The sequence below is a fragment of the Lynx rufus genome, unplaced genomic scaffold, assembly GCF_022079265.1.
Source record: "Lynx rufus isolate CCGP_SWC_20201006 ecotype Redwood Valley unplaced genomic scaffold, mLynRuf1.p SCAF_3, whole genome shotgun sequence".
Classification (NCBI taxonomy): domain Eukaryota; kingdom Metazoa; phylum Chordata; class Mammalia; order Carnivora; family Felidae; genus Lynx; species Lynx rufus.
In genome coordinates, this window is record NW_025814845.1 from 186,426,550 (window position 1) to 186,448,516 (window position 21,967).

The following is a 21,967-nucleotide window of genomic DNA, read 5'->3' on the forward strand; positions in this document are numbered from 1 at the left end:
GCCTGAGACACCTGTTCCATATCTTATGTTATTCTCAAATAATTAGCACTTGATAATGAATTACTGATAGTCAGGACCTGGAAAGCTATTTGTCTTCCAGATGCTAACAGGACTGTACTGAAGCAGTCTTGTAGTTCTTCGTATTTAGTGCCCTAAAATTGGAAAATAAATGCACATTTAATTTTATAGGTGCAAGTAATGTATCTGTGTATTCTCATAAAAAGGTTTTGTAATAAATTAATCCAAAACCAAACTCTCTCACCAAATTAAACAGTTTCACTTAAAATGTAATTCAAGAAGGAAAAAATTGGGAGGGCACCTAGATGGCTCAGTCGGTTAAGTATCTGAGTCTTGATTTTGGCTCAAGTCATGATCTCATGGTTCAGCTTGTGAGTTTGTGGCCCATTTTGGGCTTCCCACCAATAGTGCGGAGCCTACTTGGCATTCTCTCTCCCCCTGTCTCTCTGCCCATCCCCTGCTTGCCCTCTCTGGCAGTCAGTCAGTCAGTAAATAAATAAATAAATAAGGAAAATTGTTTAATGGGACCAATTTTAAATACCACCCAGAGGTTTATTAGTTTTAAAATTAGGGTAAAAAAATCTAAAATTTGACTTAGGATAATACTTGTGATAATATAAAAAGAAAGAGTTTCAATAAATTCAAAATTACTAAACAGAAGATAAACAGAGTTTCCAAAAAAACAATCAGCTATTCTTTTCTTTTCTCTACTCCAAACATATATATTGTAGAACTTTCTCAATTCTGTTCTCTGGATAGAAAAGAACACACAAAGAACCTGAAACTTCCCCTTGCTTCCCAAAAGAATCTCAGCTATTTGAGGGTGAGTGTCATAAAGAAAATTGTAATTTTACTCTCTGTTCTATATTACATAAATCAAGTTGAACAGAGTACTAATAGATAGGTGACTTGATGAAGGATGAAGATCAAAGGACATGAAATAAAGACTCCACATATTTCAATTTCCACCAACTAGCCCCCATAGAATATTATGCCTGTAGCCAAGAGTTAAATTATATAAATAATGATGGGCAGTCTTATTTTGGGGATAGGATCATAAGACTGGCATTATAATCCCCGTCCACAAGTGTTACAGATGTACTGAGAGGTTTTTATAAAAGAAGGTGAATTTGGTGTCCTTTACTTAATCCATTATATGATTACACTGAAGTTAGAAATATGTAAATTAGCTTATTTGGCATTAAAACTTTTTCGATGAATAAATGGAAAGGTAATCAAATGAATTCTTCCATTTATTCATGATCTTGCACACACACCAAAAGACAATGATGGATTGTCCCTTCCTAATTTACATTCTGAACTCCTGACAACTTCTTTTCAGTGTTAAGAGTGCACAAAACCTGGATAAAACTGAACTTTTAAGATACTTTAATAATATATTTCATTCGAAGTATTATAATGTGATGTTAATAGCATTTTTAACTAACCAAAATATTTCCTAGAAGATTTCATAAAAGATCATTGCAAACTTAGAGAGAAGTCTTAAGCATAATTAAAATTCCTCACAATTACTGAGAGCCTGGAAGCCACAAAGAGATAATAATTTAGCAAAGATCAAAAACTCCCTTTGAGAAACAATGTTAACATGTACTGCTAACTCAACAATAAATATGTAAACAGTCTCAAGCGACTCACAGTAAGGTGCTATAGATTTGCTTTAAAAATTATGAACAGATTCCAGGGGAATTCTATCAAACATTTAAAGAAGAGTTAACACCTTTTCTCTTGAAGCTGTTCCAAAAAATAGAAATGGAAGGAAAACTTCCAAACTTTCTATGAATCCAGCATTACCTTCATTCCAAAACCAGACAAAGACCCCACTAAAAAGGAGAACTATACTCCAATTTCCCTGATGCCCATGGACGCAAAAATCCTCAACAAGACACTAGCCAACCAGATCCAACAATACATTAAAAAAATTATTCACCACAACCAAGTGGGATATATACCTGGAATGCAGGGCTGATTCAATATCTGCAAAACAATCACTGTGATTCATCACAACAATAAAAGAAAGGACACAAACCACATGATCCTCTCAATAGATGCAGAGAAAGCATTTGACAAAATACAGCATCGTTTCTTGATAAAAACCCTCTAGAAAGTAGGGACAGAAGGATCCTACCTCAAGATCATAAAAGCCATTATATGAAAGACCCACCACTAGCTAAGACTACAAGTACTTTGTTGAATAGCAGTGGTGAGAGTGGACATCCCTGGGGCAACTGGGTGGCTCAGTCAGTGAAGCGTCTGCCTTCAGCTCAGGTCATGATCTCATGGTTCTTGAGTTTGAACCCCACATCAGGCTCTCTGCTGACAGCTCAGAGCCTGAAGCCTGTTCGGATTCTGTGTCTCCATCTCTCTCTATCCCTCCCCCACTCGCTCGTGTGTGTGTGTGTGTGTGTGTGCGCACGCGCACGCGTGCATGTGCACGCACACTCTCTCTCAAACATTAAAAAAAAATTAAAAAAAAAAAGAATGGCTAACATTAACAACTCAAGCAACAACAGATACTGGCAAAGATGCAGAGAAAGAGGATCTCTTTTGCCCTGCTGGTGGGAATGCAAACCGGTGCAGCCACTCTGGAAAACAGAATGGAAGTTCCTCAAAAAATTAAAAACAAAACTAGCCTACGACCCAGCAATTGCACTACTAGGTATTTATCCAAAAGATACAAGTATGGTGTTTTGAAGGGATATATGCACCCCAATGTTTACAGCAGCACTATCAATGACAGCCAAAGTATGGAAAGAGCCCAAATGTCCATTAATGGATGAATGAATGAATATATATGGTGGTATATACACACAATGGAGTATTACTTGGCAATCAAAAAGAATGAAATCTTGACATTTGCAACTACGTGGATGGAACTAGAGGGTATTATGCTAAGTGAAATTAGAGAAAGACAAATATCATATGACTTCATTCATATGAGGACTTTTAAGATACAAAACAGATGAACATAAAGGAAAGGAAGCAAAAATAATATAAAGACAGGGAAGAGGACAAAACATAAGAGACTCTTAAATATGGAGAACAAACAGAGGGTTACTGGAGGGGTTGTGGGAGGGGGGATGGGCTAAATGGGTAAGGGGCATTAAGGAATCTACTCCTGAAATCATTATTGCACCATGTGCTAACTTGGATGTAAATTATAAAAAATAAATAAAATATAGAAAAGAAAAATAAATTAAAAAATAAATAAAAATAAAAATTATGAACAGAACAAATAAATTAAGCTTTTCAATAGAAAATTTTAGAAGATGGGAAAGAACTTCTAAGGGAGAGCTTCTATATAAAAGGAGCTGAGATTTCCAAAGACATCCAGATCTGTCATTATTTGAAGTACATATAAATAAAAGATATTATTTTGAAGGAATCTAAAAGTCAAAAACAATTTTTCTTGGTTTATAGTCTAAGTGTAACATATTACTACCTTTTGACATTCAAAGTCATTATACTTTTAGTTGGTCTGCTCTTTGGTCCACTTGGTGGATAGAAAATCTTAGCACCTTTGCTGGAAGTCTGGCTTGCCAATTTAACCACATAAGGGTCAGCAGAATGTGAAGGGTAAGGATCAAATGTTCCTGCCTTCATTCCACCAGCCTACAAATAAAAATGAGACAATTTAATGTAGTTTTGTAAAATGCTTCTAACAAAATTAGATTTTGAAGAAGTTCATACATATTTGTGCACTATGGAGTCGGTTTTACATTTAAAGTTGTCTATACAGACATACCTCAGAGATATTGTGAGTTCAGTTCCAGACAATTGCAATAAAATGAATATCACAAGAAAGCAAGTCAAATGAATTTTTTGGTTTCCACTACATATAAAAGTTATATTTATACAATGCTATAGTCTGTTAAGAGTACAATAGCATTGTGCCTAAAAAAACAATGTACATACTTTAATTTTAAAATGTTTTATTGCTAAAAATATGCTAAATATCATTTGAGCTTTCAGTCAATGAGAATATTCTTGCTGGTGGAAGTTCCTGCCTTGATGTTAATAGTTGCTGACTGACCTTGTGGTGGCTGAAGGTTGGGGTGGCTGTGGCAATTTCTTAAAACAAGACAATGAAGTTTACCACGCTGATTGACTCTTCCTTTCATGAATGATTTCCCTGTAGCATGCAATCAGTTTGATAACATTTTACCCACAGCAGAACTTCTTTCACATTGGAGTCTATCTTCTCAAACCCTGCTGTTGCTATATCAACCAGGTTCATATAATATTTCAAATCCATTGTCATTTAACAATCTTCATAGTATCTTCATCAGGAGTAGATTCCATCTCAAGAAACCACTTTCATTTCTCAGACATAAGAAGCAACTCCTCCTCCATCAAACCTTTATCATGAGATTGCAGCAGCTCAGTCCCATCTTCAGGCCCTACTTGTGATTCTAGTTCTCTTGCTATTTCCACCACATCTGCAGTTACTTCCTCCATTGGAGTATTGAGTGCCTCCAAGTCATTCATGGGGTTTGGAATCAACTTCCAAACACCCATTAATGTTGATATTTTGACCTCTTGCCATGAACTGCAGATGTTCTTAATGGCATCTAGAATATGAATCCTTTCCAGAAGGTTTCCAATTTACTCTGCCCAGATCCATCAGAGGAGTCACTATCTATGGCAGCTAGAGCTTTATGATATGTATTTCTTAAATAATAAGACTTGAAGTTGAAATTATTCCACGATCCATGGGCTGCCAAATAGATGTGTTAACAAGCATGAAAACAACATTAATCTCATTGTACATTGCCATCAGAGCTCTTGGGTGACCAGACGCACTGTCAATAAACAGTACTATTTTGAAAGGAATCTTTTTTTTTTTTTTTTCTGAGCAGATCTCAACAGCAGGCTTAAAATATTCAGTAAACCATTTCATAAACAGATGTGCTGTCACCCAGGATTTGTTGTTTATAGCACAGAGATTTATCATAATCCTTTTTTTAATCAAATGATTATTTGTTTTGGAGGGGAGGTGCAGAGAGAAATGGAAAGAGTGAATCTCAAGCGCAGAGCCTGACGTGGTGCTGGATCTCATGACCATGAGATCATGACCTGAGCCAAAATCAAGAGTCAGACACTCAACTGGCTGAGCCACCCTGGCACCCCTATCATAATTCTTAAGGGACCAAGGATTTGGGGAATGGTAAATGAGCACTGGCTTCAACTTAAAGTCACCAGCTACATTAGCCTCTAAAAAGAGAGTCAGCCTGTCCTTTGTAGCTTTGAAGCCAAGCATTGGTTTTTCCTCTCTAGCTATGAAAGTCCTAGATGGTATCTTCTTCCAATAAAGGATTATTTAATCTACATTAAAAATCTGTTGTTTAGCATAGCCACCTTCATTAATTACCTTAGCTAGATCTTCTGGGTAACTTGCTGCAACTTCTACATCAGCACTTGTTGCTTTGCCTTATACTTTTATGTTATGGAGATTGCAACTTAGTGGACCAACCTCAGCTAGCTTCAAACTTTTCTTCTCCAGCTTCTTTACCTCTCTCAGCCTTCACAGAATTGAAGAGTTAGGGCCTTGCTCTGTATTAGGCTTTGCATAAGGACATCTTGTGGCTGGCTTGATCTTCCATCCAGATCTTCTATCACCAAAACTTTCCTCATCAGCAAGAAGTCTGTTTTGCTTTCTTATCATGTACGTATTCACTGGAGTAGCACTTTTAATTTCTTTGAAGAACTTTTCCTTTGTGTTCACAACTTGGATAACTGTTTGGCACAAGATGCCTAGTTTTTAGTCTGTCTCAGCTTTTGACATGACTTCCTCATGGAGTTTAATCATTTTAGCTTTTGATTTAAAGTGAGACATGCAACTCTTCCTTTTACGTGAACACTTAGAGGCTATTGTGGGGTTATTAACTGGCATCATCTAAATACTGTTGTGTCTCAGGGAAGACGGAGGCCCAAGGAGAGGGAGAAAGATGAGGGAATAGCCAGTTGGCAGGGCAGTAAGAACACACAACGTGCATTAATTAAGTTCGCTGTCTTACACGGGTGGTATTCATAGCACCCCTCCATGCAGTTACAATAGTAACAGCAAAGATCACCGATCACAGATCACCATAACAAATATAATAATAATAAAGTTTGAAATAAGGAAAGAAGTACTAAAACTTGACACAGAGACACAAAGTGAGCGATTATTGTCGGAAAAATGGTGTCAATCACGTTGCTCAACACAGATTTCCACAAACCTTTAATTTGTAAAAAAAACACAGTATGTACGAAGCATAATAAAGCAAAGCACAATAAAACTAAGTATGCCTATACTGTTCAAACACCAGCAGTCTCCCTGCCACCAATTTTATGGGGGCAAGACATTGTAGTTTTCAAAAATCCTCTATTAAAATGCAAATATTTATGGGAAGGTAATATTCTAAACTATTGTCAAGTATTAATATTTGTCTATTAATTTTAAGCTTATTTATTTATTTTGAGAGAGGGGGTGGACGTGAGCAGGGTAGGAGCAGAGAGAGAGAGAATCCAAGGCAGACTGTGAGATCATGACCTGACTCTAAAGTCAAGAGTTGGATGCTTAACCAACTGAGCCACCCAGAAGCCCCAAATATTAATATCTTAGTGAGAGTTCACCAGATCAAGCTGTCATCTGGTTAAGGGGTGAGTTTATTACCGAGGGAATAAGACCTAAGTCACGTATATTTTGATACAGAAAGGAGTTGGGGCTCAGAACCAGAGCATGCTCAGAAGAGAAGGTCAAGGATAAGGTTCGTTCAACAGGGAGGCTGACATGAGTTCATTAAATATTGGTCAATGATGAAAAAGATACAAAAAATAAAAATTTTTAAAAATAAGGAGTAGCACATAGAAACAGAAGGTGAGAGGAAAACATGACCTGCTTTATACTTTTCTTAGATCTATTAAGGAGTTAGTCAAAATTATTTTTTGACCTGTACACGAAACGAATATTTGCTTTGACTTTTTAAGCTAATTTACCACAATTTTAATCTTTATACATAGTTACCAAGAAAACTCTATAGAATCATCATAACCAATTTATTTTTTTTTTATTTTTTTTAATGTTTATTTATTTTTGAGACAGAGAGAGACAGAGCATGAACGGGGGAGGGGCAGAGAGAGAGGGAGACACAGAATCGGAAGCAGGCTCCAGGCTCCGAGCCATCAGCCCAGAGCCCGACGTGGGGCTCGAGCTCACGGACCTCGAGATCGTGACTTGAACTGAAGTCGGACGCTTAACCGACTGAGCCACTCAGGCGCCTCCATCATAACCAATTTAAATAGGCATCCATTATCTTACAATATCTATGCCAAATATACATGAAAATTTAATTCAATTAAAAGATATAATTGTAATATTTCAAGTTTTCCAGGTAGAGGACACAGATTCTTTTGAAGAGCAATAAATAATAAGGAAATTTAAGTAAAATAAGTTCATTAATAAAGGTAAAGCAAAATGAACTAACTAAAAATAGAAAAATATAGGGGCACCTGGGTGGCTCAGTCAGTTAAGCATCCAACTTTGGCTCAGGTCATGATCTCAGGGTTTGTGAGTTTGAATGAGTTCAGGCTCCATGTCGGGCTCTGTGCTGACAGCTCAGAGCCTGGAGCCTGCTTCAGATTCTGTGTCTCCCTCTCTCTCTGCCATTTCCCCCACCCCCTCTCAAAAATAAATAAAAGTTAAAAAAAATTAAGTAAAAAAAAGAAAAAAGAAAAGGAAAAATATACATGGTAAATAAATAAACCAAACCACCAGATGATGCCTTACAAAATAAATAGATAAATCTACATTATAATTAGGATTGAGAAAGGAGTGGACATATATGGAATAACCAAAAATATAAAATAACATTTTTGTAAACCTCTATGTTAATAAATTTGAAAACATAAATGAAATTATTTTCAAAGAAAATATAAATGTCAAATCGACTCAGAAGAGATACAAATCAGATAAGACACCATAGAAGAAATTAAGCCCAGAACATTTTCCATGAGAATTCTTTCAAGCCTGTAAGGAACAGTTATTTGTGGTTCTACCTGAATTGTTACAAAACACAGAAAAAGAAAAAAATCTCCCTGATTATTTTAAGATGCTAACACCTACTTACACCAAGATAAAGCATACAAAAAAAAAAATTAGACCAGTTACACTTAAAATTATTGATGCAAAAATACTTAAAATATTAATAAATAAGATAAAGTATTATACTTAAATACAACATAGCCAAGTGGAATTCATTCCAAGAAATTTATCATCATTCACCTTATAACAAGTCAAAGAAAGAAACAAAAGATGGTCTAAATAGATTACACCAAAATATTCAATACCATTCTACATACATTCCTAATTTGTTCCTGTTTTCGGCATCTATAAAAATGAAACACTAGAGTAAATTCAACTAATTCAGTAAATTCAAGATTAAGGCAAATGATGGCAACTATTGCTATGCTAAGCAACTAGACATGAACATGACTTAAAAGCTACAAATACTGGAAAGGATTGGGCAAAATTATTTGCAGATAACATAATCACATATCTGAAAACCTAAAGAGAATCAACATAATACCCATTAGAACATAAGAAAACTTAATGAAGTGGCCAATTATCAAATATTTTGATAAAGACAAATTACATAAGGGAATATATGATAGGAAAAAAATTGTTGACAAGAGCCTTAAAATAAATAGGAACAAAACATAAAACATATAAACCTGTATGAAGCAAAATTTAGAATTCTACAAGGGAAATAAAGGTTTTAATAAGCAGTTTGTTTCTAGATCAGAAGACTCAAATCATAAATATGCTGAGGGGTGTGTGGGTGGCTGAGTCAGTTAAGTGTACAACTTGTGACTTCAGCTTAGGTCATGATCTCACGGTTCAGGAGATCAAGTGCAACGTCAGTGTAGAGCCTGCTTGGGATTCTTTCTCTCTTTCAAAATAAATAAACTTTTAATTAATTAATTAATTAATTAATTGAGTGCGTGAGCAAGCAAGCAAGCTAAGACATCCAAAAATCTAAAGATTTAACTTTTTAGCAAAATACCAAAGTCTTTTTTCCCCCCAGCACTTTAGACAATAACTTCAAAGTTCTAGAGAATATGGGAGGATAGCCAATGTAATTTTTTTAAAGAGTAACAAGATAGAAACTAGACCACCCCAAATTAAAATGCAATGGTAATTAAAAGTAGTTTCATACAGGTAGAAATAAACATCAAATAGGGGCACCTAGGGGGCTCAGTCAGTTGAGCGTCCGACTTCAGCTCAGGTCATGATCTCGTGGTCTGTGAGTTCAAGCTCCACATCGGGCTCTGTGAGGACGGCTTGGAGCCTGGAGCCTGCTTCAGATTCTGTGTCTCCCTCTCTCTCTGCCCCTCCCCTGCTCATGCTCTCTCTCACTCTCAAAAATGAATAAATGTTAAACAAAATTTTTTTAAATAAAAGAAATAAACATCAAATAAAATGGAAATGCTAATTTTGATTTGATAAGGATGCCATTTCAAAGCAGTGCTGTTGAAAATTATTCCATCAGTGATGCTAGGAACAACTGGCTTTTTTTTAAAAAAATCAGTTTTTAAGTCTAATTCATGTACAATAAACTGCACCCATTTAAAGTTTACAATTCTATGAGTTTTGACAGTGTATTACCCTAGAAACCATGACTGCAATCAAGATCTAGAGCATATCCTCCTCCCCAAAGGGTCCTCCTAATTTCAAAATTGGATTTTGAAAAGATAAAAGCTGAATCTTTACCTTGTTCTTCATTTCAAAATATATTTCAAATGAATATTTAAATAAAAAGGAAAAAACTAATAGAATAAATCAAGAATGTATATTTTTCTAATATTGGTGGTGAGGAAAGTGATTCTGAGAATGTCATCAAACTTAGCACAACTGATAAATTTGACTACATCAAATTATTAAACTTCTGAATAGCACAAAATACCATAACAAAAGTCAAAGGTTGAACAAGCCAAAAAATTATTTTCAACACAATGACAAAAGAATATCCTTAATATATGAAACGATCTTACAAACCAATATGAAAAAGACAAATATCCTAATAGAAAATCAGCAGGGAAAATCAACAGGTGATACATAAAAGACAAAACAAAGTATAAACTAAGGTTTATAAACCAAAGAAGCATTTGTTATTTTTATTCATACTTGTAAACACCAACAGAGTAGGAGATAGTTCATTTTAACAACAATTTCAAAACTTGAAAGATGGTCTGGCTTTTCATGGTTTTGTGAAAAATTATACCTAAAATCTAGAGAGGTACTTGGAAAATCCATTATAAATTCAAATGCCTTTGAAATAATTAATGACAATTTCATTGCAAGAACTCATTATTCCCTATACTAGCCATGCTTTGTGACTTTTCCTAATTTTGTTAAAAGAGGTTTCACAATTATTACCGTGATTCAATAAGAGTGTGAATAATAAACAAAAGTTTATTATTTACATGGGTAACAAAATGACTTGACATAAAGAGGCAACAGATCTTTATAACGCTTAATATTTCTTCATTCTAAAATTTTTAACTTACCTTTTTACCAGGAGAAGAAGGCTTAAAGGGGTGTGCAAGTAATTCTTTCTTCTCTGTTTTTTTAATTGGTGGTAAAGCTTTCTCAAACAAATAAGGATTCGTGTCAAAATATTCCCTTGGGTAAAGATTTGATTTGAAAGGTGTTCCTTTAACTAAACGACGGTGTTCTTCATTCTCCTTCTGTAAACCAGAGTGTTTGAAATTGTAGGACATAAATTATTCAAATTAGAAGTAACGGTCAAATTTTCTTTTAAATTTTAATATAAGCATGTAGATTTTTTATATCTATATTGCTGGGTTCACTTCTTTAAAACATTCCTTTGTTATGTTCTGTTTCTATGATACAAAAGATATGCCTCACTTATGAACAGGTACAAGTATGATTGCTCTCTTTAGATATAAGTTTATTTCAAGTACAGAGATCTATTTATCACCTAAAGAAATCTAAATTAATTATCTGGGTGATATGATGCAGTAAAGAAAAAGGATTTTGTTGTTCAAATCACAACTCCTTCGTGCTTTTTAGCATTTCTCAGGGACTCTGGGAAGTTTACTTACCCTGTTAGTGCTACATTTTCTTCAACTTTAGATGATATAATCTCTCCCTCCACACACCCAATGCTGTTGTATAGATTAAATGCAATTAAGTGCGTAAAGTACCTGGCATGTGGTGGGCCCTAAATAACTGTCAGTTTTTACTTCTAAAAATGAGGAATACTTACTCTTTATAACATTTTTATATTAACTACCTCGTATTCAAGCAAAACAGAGGTCATTTTTTCCCTTCCATTTTGCAATCTTCTCTATGGGACAATACTTACAAAAATTTCTGTTAATAAAGTAGAAAAAAATTTCATGCTATGAAATATAGATTTGAAGAGGCAACTAAAGTGAATATTAATACGTATCTTTTTTCACTTTTTTCAAATATGAAATCTGGTATTTTGTCATTCCACAAACAATTGAAAATGTTTGATAAATGAAATCTAAAATAGATAGTTAATCCAGGGAAGACAAACTTGCATTACCAAGAATGCTACTGTAACACTTTCAGGATTTTTCACTCTTTTTTATCTTTTTCTTTGTTTTTGCTTGCCCTCGTCCTTTCTCCAGCTCATAGAAATTTTACCCCTTCTTGCTGACCATCTCTCCCCTCTTCCATATCACAGTGGTAATGATAATTTTAACCATTCCATTTATCTTTTTGGGCAGTGTTTCTCAAATTTTAGTTCTCATAGGAATCTCTTGATAAGTTATATAAAATACCAAGCTCTTCTCTCAGAGATTTCTAGATCCTCTTGGTCTGCTATATGGCCTAAAAATCTATCATTTTAGTCACCGCAGGTGATTCTGATGCAGGTTATCATAAGGAAAGGCTTTAAAGAACACCTTTGGCTAGAGTATGGTCACGTTTTACTAGAATACTGTGTTTGTTTTACCAACCCCTGCCCTAGAGCATTCAGTGTAGTATAAATCAGCACATATATGAGGAAACTACTCAAAGCCAAAAAAAGAACCACCTAAGAAGACTAAAAGTAACAGTGTCTGGCTCTTATCACAGAGCTGGCAAGAGTTCTGGTTCCATCAGTTCTGCTGGAAAACATGAGTCCCAGGGCACTGGGTAGAGCACACAGAAAGGGGTGGCCCCCGTAGTACAGAGTAATTAGTCCTAGACTGAGCATTGCTCCTGTCCCACCTAACAAATCTGAAACCAAGCAAGACCTGAAAAAAATCAAACTGTTTCCAAATCATTTTACTGTATTCCAGAACAAAGCCCAAGAATTTTTATAAGAATACAAAAATATACAGCACTCAACAAAGTAAATGACAAAGTGCCTAACATTAAGTCAAAAATCACTAACCATGCAAAGCAGGAAAATATGACCTGTACCAAGAAGAAAAACTAACAATTCAAAATCAACCAAGAACACAGATGTTAGAATTAGTAGAGAAGGAAAGTGAAACAGTAATTAAACTGTATATGCTCATAAAGCCACACAGAAACACATAAGCTATAAAACACTCAAACAGAACTTCTGGAGAGCAAAAGTACAATGTGTGAGATTAGAAATACACAGGATATTGCAGATTAGACACTGTAGTTAAAATAGATTAGTGACCTTGAGGACATAGGAAAAGAAACAATTCAAATTGACATACAGAGAAGGGAAAAAGAGAATTAAAAAGGAAAAAAAAGCAAACAAAGCACTGGTAAACTGTGAGACAATTTCAAAAGATCTAATGCATATGTACTAGGAGTCCCTGAAGGAGAGGGGAAAGAAAGATGGAAGGACAGAAAAAAAATAACTGAAGAAATAATAGCTGAAAACATTCCAAATTTGATGAAAACTATAAACCCACAGATCCAAGAAGCTGAATAAACCCCAAGCACAAGAAGCAAGATGAAAACCTGACCAAGGCATATCATAATCAAATTGCTCAATGAGTGATAAAGAGATCTTAAAAGTAACCAGAGGGAAAAAGACAGTTCATAGAGAAGAACAAAAATCAACATGACAAGGGATCTCTTGTCAGAAACAATCAAGCAAGAATGCAGTGGAGTAATCGCTTTAAGATTCTAAACGAAGGGGTCCCTGGGGGCTCAGTCAGCTAAGCTCAGGTCATGATCTCACAGTTCACAAATTCAAGCCAAAAGTGGGCTGTGAGCAGTCAGCACCAAGTCCGGAGCCTGCTTCGGATTCTGTGTCTCCCTCTCTCTGCCCCTCCCTTGATTGTTCTCTCTCTCTCTCTCTCTCTCTCTCTCTCTCAAAAATAAAACATCAAAAAAAATTTTTAATACTAAACTAAACAAAACTAAAAGGCAACTGACGGAATGGGAAAAGATTTTTGCGAATGACGTATCAGACAAAGGGCTAGTATCCAAAATCTATAAAGAACTCACCAAACTCCACACCCAAAAAACAAATAATCCAGTGAAAAAACGGGCAGAAAACATGAATAGACACTTCTCTAAAGAAGACATCAGATGGCCAACAGGCACATGAAAAGATGCTCAACGTCCCTCCTCATCAAGGAACTACAAATCAAAACCACACTGAGATATCACCTCACGCCAGTCAGAGTGGCTAAAATGAACAAATCAGGAGACTATAGACGCTAGTGAGGATGTGGAGAAACAGGAACCCTCTTGCACTGTTGGTGGGAATGCAAACTGGTGCAGCCTCTTTGGAAAACAGTGTGGAGGTTCCTCAAAAAATTAAAAACAGACCTACCCTATGACCCAGCAATAGCACTGCTAGGAATTTATCCAAGGGATACAGGAGTGCTGATGCATAGGGGCACTCGTACCCCAATGTTTATAGCAGCACTCTCAACAATAGCCAAATTGTGGAAAGAGCCTAAATGTCCATCAACTGATGAATGGATAAAGAAATTGTGGTTTATATACACAATGGAATACTACGTGGCAATGAGAAAGAATGAAATATGGCCTTTTGTAGCAACGTGGATGGAACTGGAGAGTGTTAGGCTCAGTGAAATAAGCCATACAAAGACAGATACCATGTTTTCACTCTCATGTGGATCCTGAGAAATGTAACAGAAGACCATGGGGGAGGGGAAGGGGGAAAAAACAAAAGTTAGAGAGGGAGGGAGTCAAACCATAAGAGACTTAAAAACTGAGAATAAACTGAGGGTTGATGGGGGGTGGGAGGGAGGGGAAAGTGGGTGATGGGCATTGAGAAGGGAACCTGTTGGGATGAGCACTGACTCGGTGTTGTATGGAAACCAATTTGACAATAAATTTCATATTTAAAAAAATAAAAAATTAAATTAAAATTAAAAATTAAATTCTAAAAGAAAAAGCAAGAATGCATTTTTAAAATTATTTTCAGAATTAATTTTAGGAAGTCCAGGGATATAAAATAACTGACTTATAAATAAAAAGTTCTGAATATAAAAAAAGAACTTTACAATAAGGAGAGAAAAGTATCTTACCACATAAAATTTAGGATAAAAGACTCATTACTGAGCCACTGATAAAATTGCCTTGTATATGTTTATATCATGTATTATTATTATTCCCACAGATGAAAAGCAGTTTATACATTAATTTTCTAATAATCCACACACAGAAACAAAGATGCTTATTAAATGACCAAGATTTCTGCCCAATTTAATAGAAAACTTTGCTTGAGTTTGGACACACTAAAAATGGCCACTATCCTTCTATCTCGTAGCCCCACTGCCGCTTAAAGTCACCACAGCATAATTGTTGGAAGACTGCAGGCCTAAAACAAAAACTAATAAAATGCTTGCTATTTAATTTCTGTTGTTTAATGTCCAAACTTGACTTTTCATCAATACCAGCTTTTTTGTTATATGGAAATTGTTAAATTATGTTGACAGTGTCCCAATATTTACAAGGGTTCCTCTACTCATTCTCATGTAGGCATTCTGCATACAAGTGACTATGTTTCGTTCTAAGTTGAATATTATATAAAATGAGTGTAGAGGCATATACCAGTACATTTAGCTTTTATTTCTGTGGTTTAGTACAGTGAGCACTCTCTTCTCATCCTATCACTCTCTCTTCTGTAGGTGTTCATCCATTCTCTACCTTCCACCTTCTTACCTCCCATCACTCCTGCATTCCACTCATTTACCAGAATGGCTTAATTAGGCCAAAAGTACCACCACTACTGTCTTAGGCACAACATATTAGGGTGTGGTGGTGTCCTAAGGGTTAGGACATGACTCCTCTACTCAAAAATAGGTATAGCTGATTAGGGCAAGTAAGAAAGGTCTCACAGCTAGTTTAGAGAGATATAAGGTAGATGTAGTAAATTAGCAAGAGATAAAAGCTCATCCTGGGAAGAGCTGAGAAGATCTACAGCGAGATATGGAAATCTAGTATCAAAAAGGTAAAATTATCACAATTCACAGATATCGGTCTACCATTGCCCTGGTAACACAAATATAGATAAAATAAAGCAATCCATAATTAGATCACAAATGAATTCTCGACTTCAACTAAGAGAAAGATTGAAGAAAGTTAAAATTAGATTATTTTACCTTAAAATCTAGTTTGGGTGCATCGTAGAAATCAGCAGAGTGTGAAAACTGTTTACCTATGGTAATATTTGCATAGCTAAGGAAGAAAAAATTAAGTAATAGTGACTTCATGATTCAGAAATTTTAAATTTTATTTAACTTCAAAACAAATGATATGAAACCATGAAAAGTATCTTACCCATATCCTGTTCCTTTCTTTCCCGGGTTTGTGTATAAATTCTTTCCAGGTACCTCATATTTGTCTCTGGGTTTCAACTGTGTGCTGAAGAATGGCACCGGACCGCCTATTGTGCCATAGTAGGTTCCTAACCCACATCTTAAATACAGTTTTTAAAAAACGGAGCAAATTAAAACAGCAAATTTTGTGTTATACATATTTGACCACAATTCACAAAAAATGACTGAAAAAGGAGCAAAATATATGTAATGGAATTGACTTGCCCAACACTGGCAAGAAAAAAGCAACCATTTTTTTTTTTAGTTTAGTTTTTTTAGTTTAGTTTTAGTCTTATTTTGCCCATTTTTCAAAGTCACAAATTTTGAGATGAGACGTTTTTAATTTTTTATGCTTATCTTAAATGTTCCACAAAAACAAAATTTCACAATCTTTAGGAAGTGAAAATAGTTTCCATTAATTCAGAAAATTGCAGTTTTACTAACCTCAAAAAAATAGCACAAGCACAAAATTGGCCTTCAACCAATCCTCATCTTTCATAAATTCTACAGAGACAGTCAACATTACAGAGTGTGCATTAGCATCTTATTATAAAGCTCAGCCAAATAATATGATATAACAGACTATATGATTTTCTTTGTTCAATGGTTTAAAGATAAAAAAATGAAACTTCACATTGACAACTGTCACAACTAAAATATTGTTTAAGTCCATGCATTACCTTTACAATTGTTTTTAAATAGCATGTCTTGATAAATTACTTTTTATCAAAAAAAAGGCTTCACCAAATTTTACAATTTTTATTTATACTTTCTAAAAAATTTTTGCAAAGCAGAAAAAATAGTGAAGGACACAGATAATGATGACCCAAGGCAGTTTTTTCAAGATTTTCAAACAAATTTATTTGCATTATTTATCTGGCTTTTATTATATAAACTAATAGCAGTGTCATAAGCATAAATTTAATGAGATGAGGATCTACTTAACTAAAACTACCCGTCAACTTATATCATCCAATATAACTGTCTCCACCTGAGATAAGCTCATCCTAAAAATCATACTCTAAAAAAAATCAATCATACTTAAGTAAGTCCTCTAGAAAAACACTTAATTTGGGCTAGAGGAGAGGAAGGTGCAGGAAATGAACTTATGACTTTTCCCCCAAACACTTACGGCTTTTTATCTCCATTACTAGGGAGGAAGGCTTTGCCTAGGTTTTTTTTGGCTTCTTCCATCATATGCCGTCTCCTCACTTGATTCAGATTTACATAGCCTTCACCTTCAAATATCCTTACAAAATGGGGATCAAAATAACCTGCCTGGAGATTTGACATTGCTTTGGATCCCCCAGGTAGCATCTGTTTATTTTTGCTTGCAGCGTCATTAAAGGGTCCTTTAAAAATAAATTAGGAATATCATCATTTTGAGCTCACTAATAATTAAAGAACATGAAAAGCAACTGAGAAAAGCTTCAAACTTTGATTTGGGCCAACTCTAATTTTGAGTTTTGAGCTCTAAAATGCTGTCTCAAAATGCTCACTGAAAGCTCTACATTATAGACCACATTGACAATAAGACCTAAGAGGTTTCCATCACAATATTTTAATAATTAGATCAAGGTCTTGGTTATAGACTCTGACTTTTAGAGCTGGGAGACACCCTAACAATCATCTAATCTAATGCTTCCCCCTCTATATATTAGGAAACACCATGTGAGATCATCAGTAAGTACATGTATATGAGTGTGTGTGTGTGTGTGTGTGTGTGTGTTTAGGTTGAAGGGAATGGTGTTCCATAATCAAAATGAGGCAATTCCCCTCCTAGATATATACTCAAGACATTTAAGTGTCTATATCTACTAAAAGGCATGAACCGGAATGTTCATAGCAGTTTCATTCATAATATTCAAATACAGGAAACAACTCAAATGTCCACCCACAGGAAAACAGATAAATAAATGTGTTATATTTATACAATAAAGTACTAGTGGCCAATTTTTTAAAACGTTGTTTTTATAAATATGTAGAACTTCTATTATAACTTAGATCTAGAAGAGCTCAATTTGGGAAGTCCTTCACCAATGTGAAAACTTTTTTGAAGTGTGAACAATCCTTAAAGCAACTAGTTATTTAAATATGAATTTGTATCACTGATTTTTTTAACTTAAATTTTTGAAAAGGTAGTATATTCACATGGTTCCAAATTCAGTAATATAAATGTTTTTACAATAAATTTTCCTCCACACTCGGCCACCCACTTCCTCTCCCAAGGGAATTCGTGATATTTGTTTTCCAGAGAATGTTTAGGCATGTCCCGATGAATATTTTCATATATATCCTTTTCCATTTTTAATGCTTAGCATGCTATATAATAAACTATTCTGCACCTTGATTTTTTTGTTTATTTAACAATATATCTTGGAGATGTTTCATGTCAGTGTATTCTAATTATAACAAAGTCATTGAATAGCCAGAAATTTAACTAAGACATATAAAATGTTTATTTACTTTAGCTCTTTTTATTATTTATGACTCTTCTAAAACTCCCTCAGCTATTCACATAGCATTTCATTCTTCAAGAAAGTAATCATGGATGGCCTTTTGGGATGCAAACGTAAATGCTGCTTGCATAGCAGTGTCCCATCTGAGCAAAATATTCTGAGAGAAAACTGCCATGCACCTTCGGAAAGAAGTGAAATTATCTATGAAGAGAATGTAAGAAAGTAGGGTATCCCAACGAAAGAAGCTTCCTGCTCTTACGAAACTAAGTTCCCTCTTAACTGTACTGAAATTTCATAAATTTATTCGACTTTAAAGTTAATGCTTTAAGGGGAGCCTCGGTGACTCAGTGGGTTAAGCATCTGACTCTTCATTTTGGCTCAGGTGAGGATCTCACAGTTCGTCAGTGGATTCTCATTCTCATTCTCCTTCTCTCTCTCAAAATAAAAAAAATAATAAAACTTAATGCTTTAAAATATAGAGCATTAAAAATATCATTTAACCCAAATATTAAATCCAAAGTTTCCTACAGAACACCCACTATTAGGCTGTAAAGAAAACCAGATATACTTACGATTAAACGAGGACACATATTTATCACCAACAGTAACATACTCCATCTCACTGAAGAGGCCAATCCTCTCCATATCCGTCTTCCCTCCTTCTGCTGGCATGGCTGCTGCTTGCGGCGGTGCTTTCTATACTGGCAACCTCAAGAGGTTGCAAGGATGCGGCTATTTCGTTTATGGCAAAATCCTACCTTGCACTGAAAAATACAGGGAAAAGGTTTAGGAAAAAGGTGATTGCTAAGTTTCAGTCCAATTTACTTCCAGTCTGAGAGCGGGCATTCACTATAAAACAACGGTCCCAAATGACATAGGGAAAGAATCTACTTTGTGGGGCTGGAGGGGAGCAATGGCCCTCCAAATTAGCACCACGAACCCTCCCCAAGATTCTCCGGGTAAAGTATCCACACATTACAAAGAAATGTGTATGACAGCATCTGTTGCACTGCCATTCGTCTGTGGTAAATGATACAATCGTCACTGTGTAGTGTGGTATAAACACTGCAGATACATCCTGCTTTTGAGAAGTTCCAAGTAGATTTAAAAATCATAATTATATAAGGCGGGACACTCTCAGTTTAGATCAAATGATTTAAACATACTGCATTGTCGCTCATACTGGAAATCACAACAGTTTTTCAGAATGCACAACACACACAATTACTCTGTGTTACATCCTACAGTTCTTGAGTTTCTTCAAGTTTAAATGAATACAAGAAATGTGTCCCTGGCAAAATTAGTTCACAAAGGGGATGGGTGGGAAAGGACCATTGTCTAGGCAAGATTAAAATAAAGAACAACACGACAAACAAAAATCCACGAATTAAGAGTATTTGTTAAAGAGCATACTGCAACTGTGAATTTCCTTTTTTTTTTTTTTTTAGTGTTTATTTTTGAGAGAGAAAGAGCACAAGTGTGGGAGGGGCAGAGAGAGAGAGAGGGAGAGAATGGATACGAAGCAGGCTCTGCACTAACAGCAGAACTCATGAGCCATGAGATCATGACCTGAGCCGAAGTCAGACGCTTAACCAAATAAGCCACCTAGGCACCCCTTTCTTTCGAAATATCACATTAAACAAATGTTTAGATTCTGTTTTTTAATTACACATGTTTAGAAAGAAAGAGCTAAGGAAGATTTGCCTCCATTTCATCAGAGGATTTTTTAAGTACCAAGCAGATCTAGGTACTGGGCACACATTTAGTGAATAAAACAAGCATTGGCTTATGCTTCCCCGTTTATAGTTCAAGGTAATTACCTTTTGCCTTGAATTTCAGTGACACTAAACAGGTGTGCCAATTTGGAACTGTCGCTCCTCTGAGCATGAATCTTTACTAACATGTAGTATCAAGGGGCAAGCAAAGATTCCATTTAAACTAAAGCTTTAGGGGGTGCTTGGGTGGGCCAGTGGGTTGGGCATGGGACTCTTGATTTCGGCTCAGGTCATGCTCGCACAGTTTATGAGTTCAATCTGGCTCCATCCTAATAGCCAGGAATCTGCTTGGGATTCTCTCTCTCCCTCTCTCGCCCCTCCCCCATGCACACTCTCAAAATAAATAAACTTAAAAAAAAAAAAAACTACAGCATAAGAAATGCTTCCTTCCCCCCGCCCCATTCCACTTCTTCCTCTCATCAGGTATATTTTTAAAGTAAATGGGGGTGGAGGGGGAGAGGCGGGACGCCTGCGTGGCTCAGTCAGTTAAGCACCTGACTTCAGCTCAGGTCATGATCTCATGGTTGGTGGGTTAGAGCCCGGAGTCAGGCTCTGTGCTGACAGCTCAAAGCCTGGAGCCTGCATCAGTTTCTGCGTTTCCCTTTCTCTCTGCCTCTCCCTCTCTCTCTCTCAAAAATAAACATTAAAAAAGTAAATACATAAAAAGTAAACGTCAGCCGGCCGGGATATACTACTTCCATTTGCAGCCTGTTTCAAAGCTCCATCGCACTGCCCAACCACAAGGGCTTCCTGTGCTGTTACAGGGACTCAGATCCTTTACGTGGCCCCCCAAAGTCCACTATCACCCACATCTGACACCATAGGAACCCCATTCCCTGGCACCTGGGCTCCATTTGTCTTCTTCCAGTTCTCAGGTAAGGGTCTCTCCAGCCACAGGACCATGGCACGTGCTGTTTCCCTTCATGCAAGTCCTTCACTGTGCCCACCCCTTATTTCCCCCAATTAACACTGATCTTTCAGATTGTGTAGCTCATTCATCCCTTCTTTAACTCCCTCTGCCATAGCAGCCTGTCTAATGGGTTATCACGTTCCGTTCACCGTGTACCGATCCTGTAATTAGCAGCTGCCTTTTCCCCACGAAACTGTTGCCTACAGGAAGGCAGGCACCGCGGGCAGCTTGGTTCTCCCTTACCACAGTATTTCCACCGTCTGCGCAGCGTCTGCCACACAACAAAGTGAGCCACGGAAGGGAGGAAAGGAAAGGGGAAAAAAAGCTCTCGCCTTCTATTTTTCCTCTAAACTCTTCTTGGGCAACATTTACAAAATCGTTCATTCACTTAACAGACACTTTGCAGACGCCTCCTCTGGGTAAAGCTCGCTGATAGAAGCTAGGAAAACATTTTAAAAGGCGTGGATCCTGACCCCAGGGAGCTTACAATCTGAGCAGACAAGTACACGGTGAAGACTAACACAAGTGGAACCTGGCAAGGTCTCTCCGGAGCGGGGGGAGGGGCGGTGAAGGAGGGGCGGAAAACCTCTGGCTGAGGCGACAGGAAAGTGATTTCCCAGTAGGGAAACAGGCTCAAAGGAGGTAGATACCTAAAGCACAACACCCGGCGGCCCACAGGACCAAGTCACCTCTCAGCAGAGCACCGGTCCGACAACCAGGACCAGGGCGTCTGAGCTCCCGTCCGGGTTGACTCAGCGGCAGGAGCGGCGGGGGCCACGAGCCTCCCCGCGCAAGCGCTTCCCGCGCGAGGCCTCGCTGCGAAGCGCCTCGGCACGCTCCCCGCGACGCGGGTGCAGACGGTGGCCGCAGATGTTTATTGTGGCGCGTTGCCTCGGGTACGGGAGGACTCGTTTCAAAGGACGCTACGGAAGGATACCTGGAGAGTTCGAAACCTCCGCGAGGAACACAGTGAAAGACTTAAGAGT

The 21,967-nt window shown here is 36.7% G+C and overlaps 1 protein-coding gene across 1 annotated transcript; it reads right to left on the reverse strand.

Annotated features, from left to right (window-relative positions):
• Window positions 1-12: 12 nt before the first annotated feature.
• On the reverse strand, window positions 13-21,937 carry CUNH4orf47 (chromosome unknown C4orf47 homolog). Its single transcript, XM_047091456.1, has 8 exons — window positions 21,632-21,937; window positions 18,869-19,060; window positions 16,970-17,189; window positions 15,800-15,937; window positions 15,622-15,697; window positions 10,588-10,767; window positions 3,479-3,648; window positions 13-152 (listed from the first exon to the last, which is right to left on the reverse strand). The coding sequence occupies exons 2-8, from the start codon at window positions 18,966-18,968 to the stop codon at window positions 104-106; spliced, it is 933 nt and encodes a 310-aa protein (XP_046947412.1). The 5' UTR covers window positions 18,969-19,060; window positions 21,632-21,937; the 3' UTR covers window positions 13-103.
• Between the last annotated feature and the right edge of the window lie 30 nt (window positions 21,938-21,967).

Excerpts from the sequence above, each read along its gene's own strand:
- CUNH4orf47 (XM_047091456.1), bottom strand. The coding sequence starts at position 18,968 with ATGCCAGCAGAAGGAGGGAAGACGGATATGGAGAGGATTGGCCTCTTC. Across the intron at positions 15,698-15,799 it reads AAGAAAGGAACAGGATATGG|CTATGCAAATATTACCATAG; the intron begins GTAAGATACTTT and ends TTTCTTCCTTAG. Across the intron at positions 153-3,478 it reads ATGACTTTGAATGTCAAAAG|GGCACTAAATACGAAGAACT; the intron begins GTAGTAATATGT and ends TTCCAATTTTAG.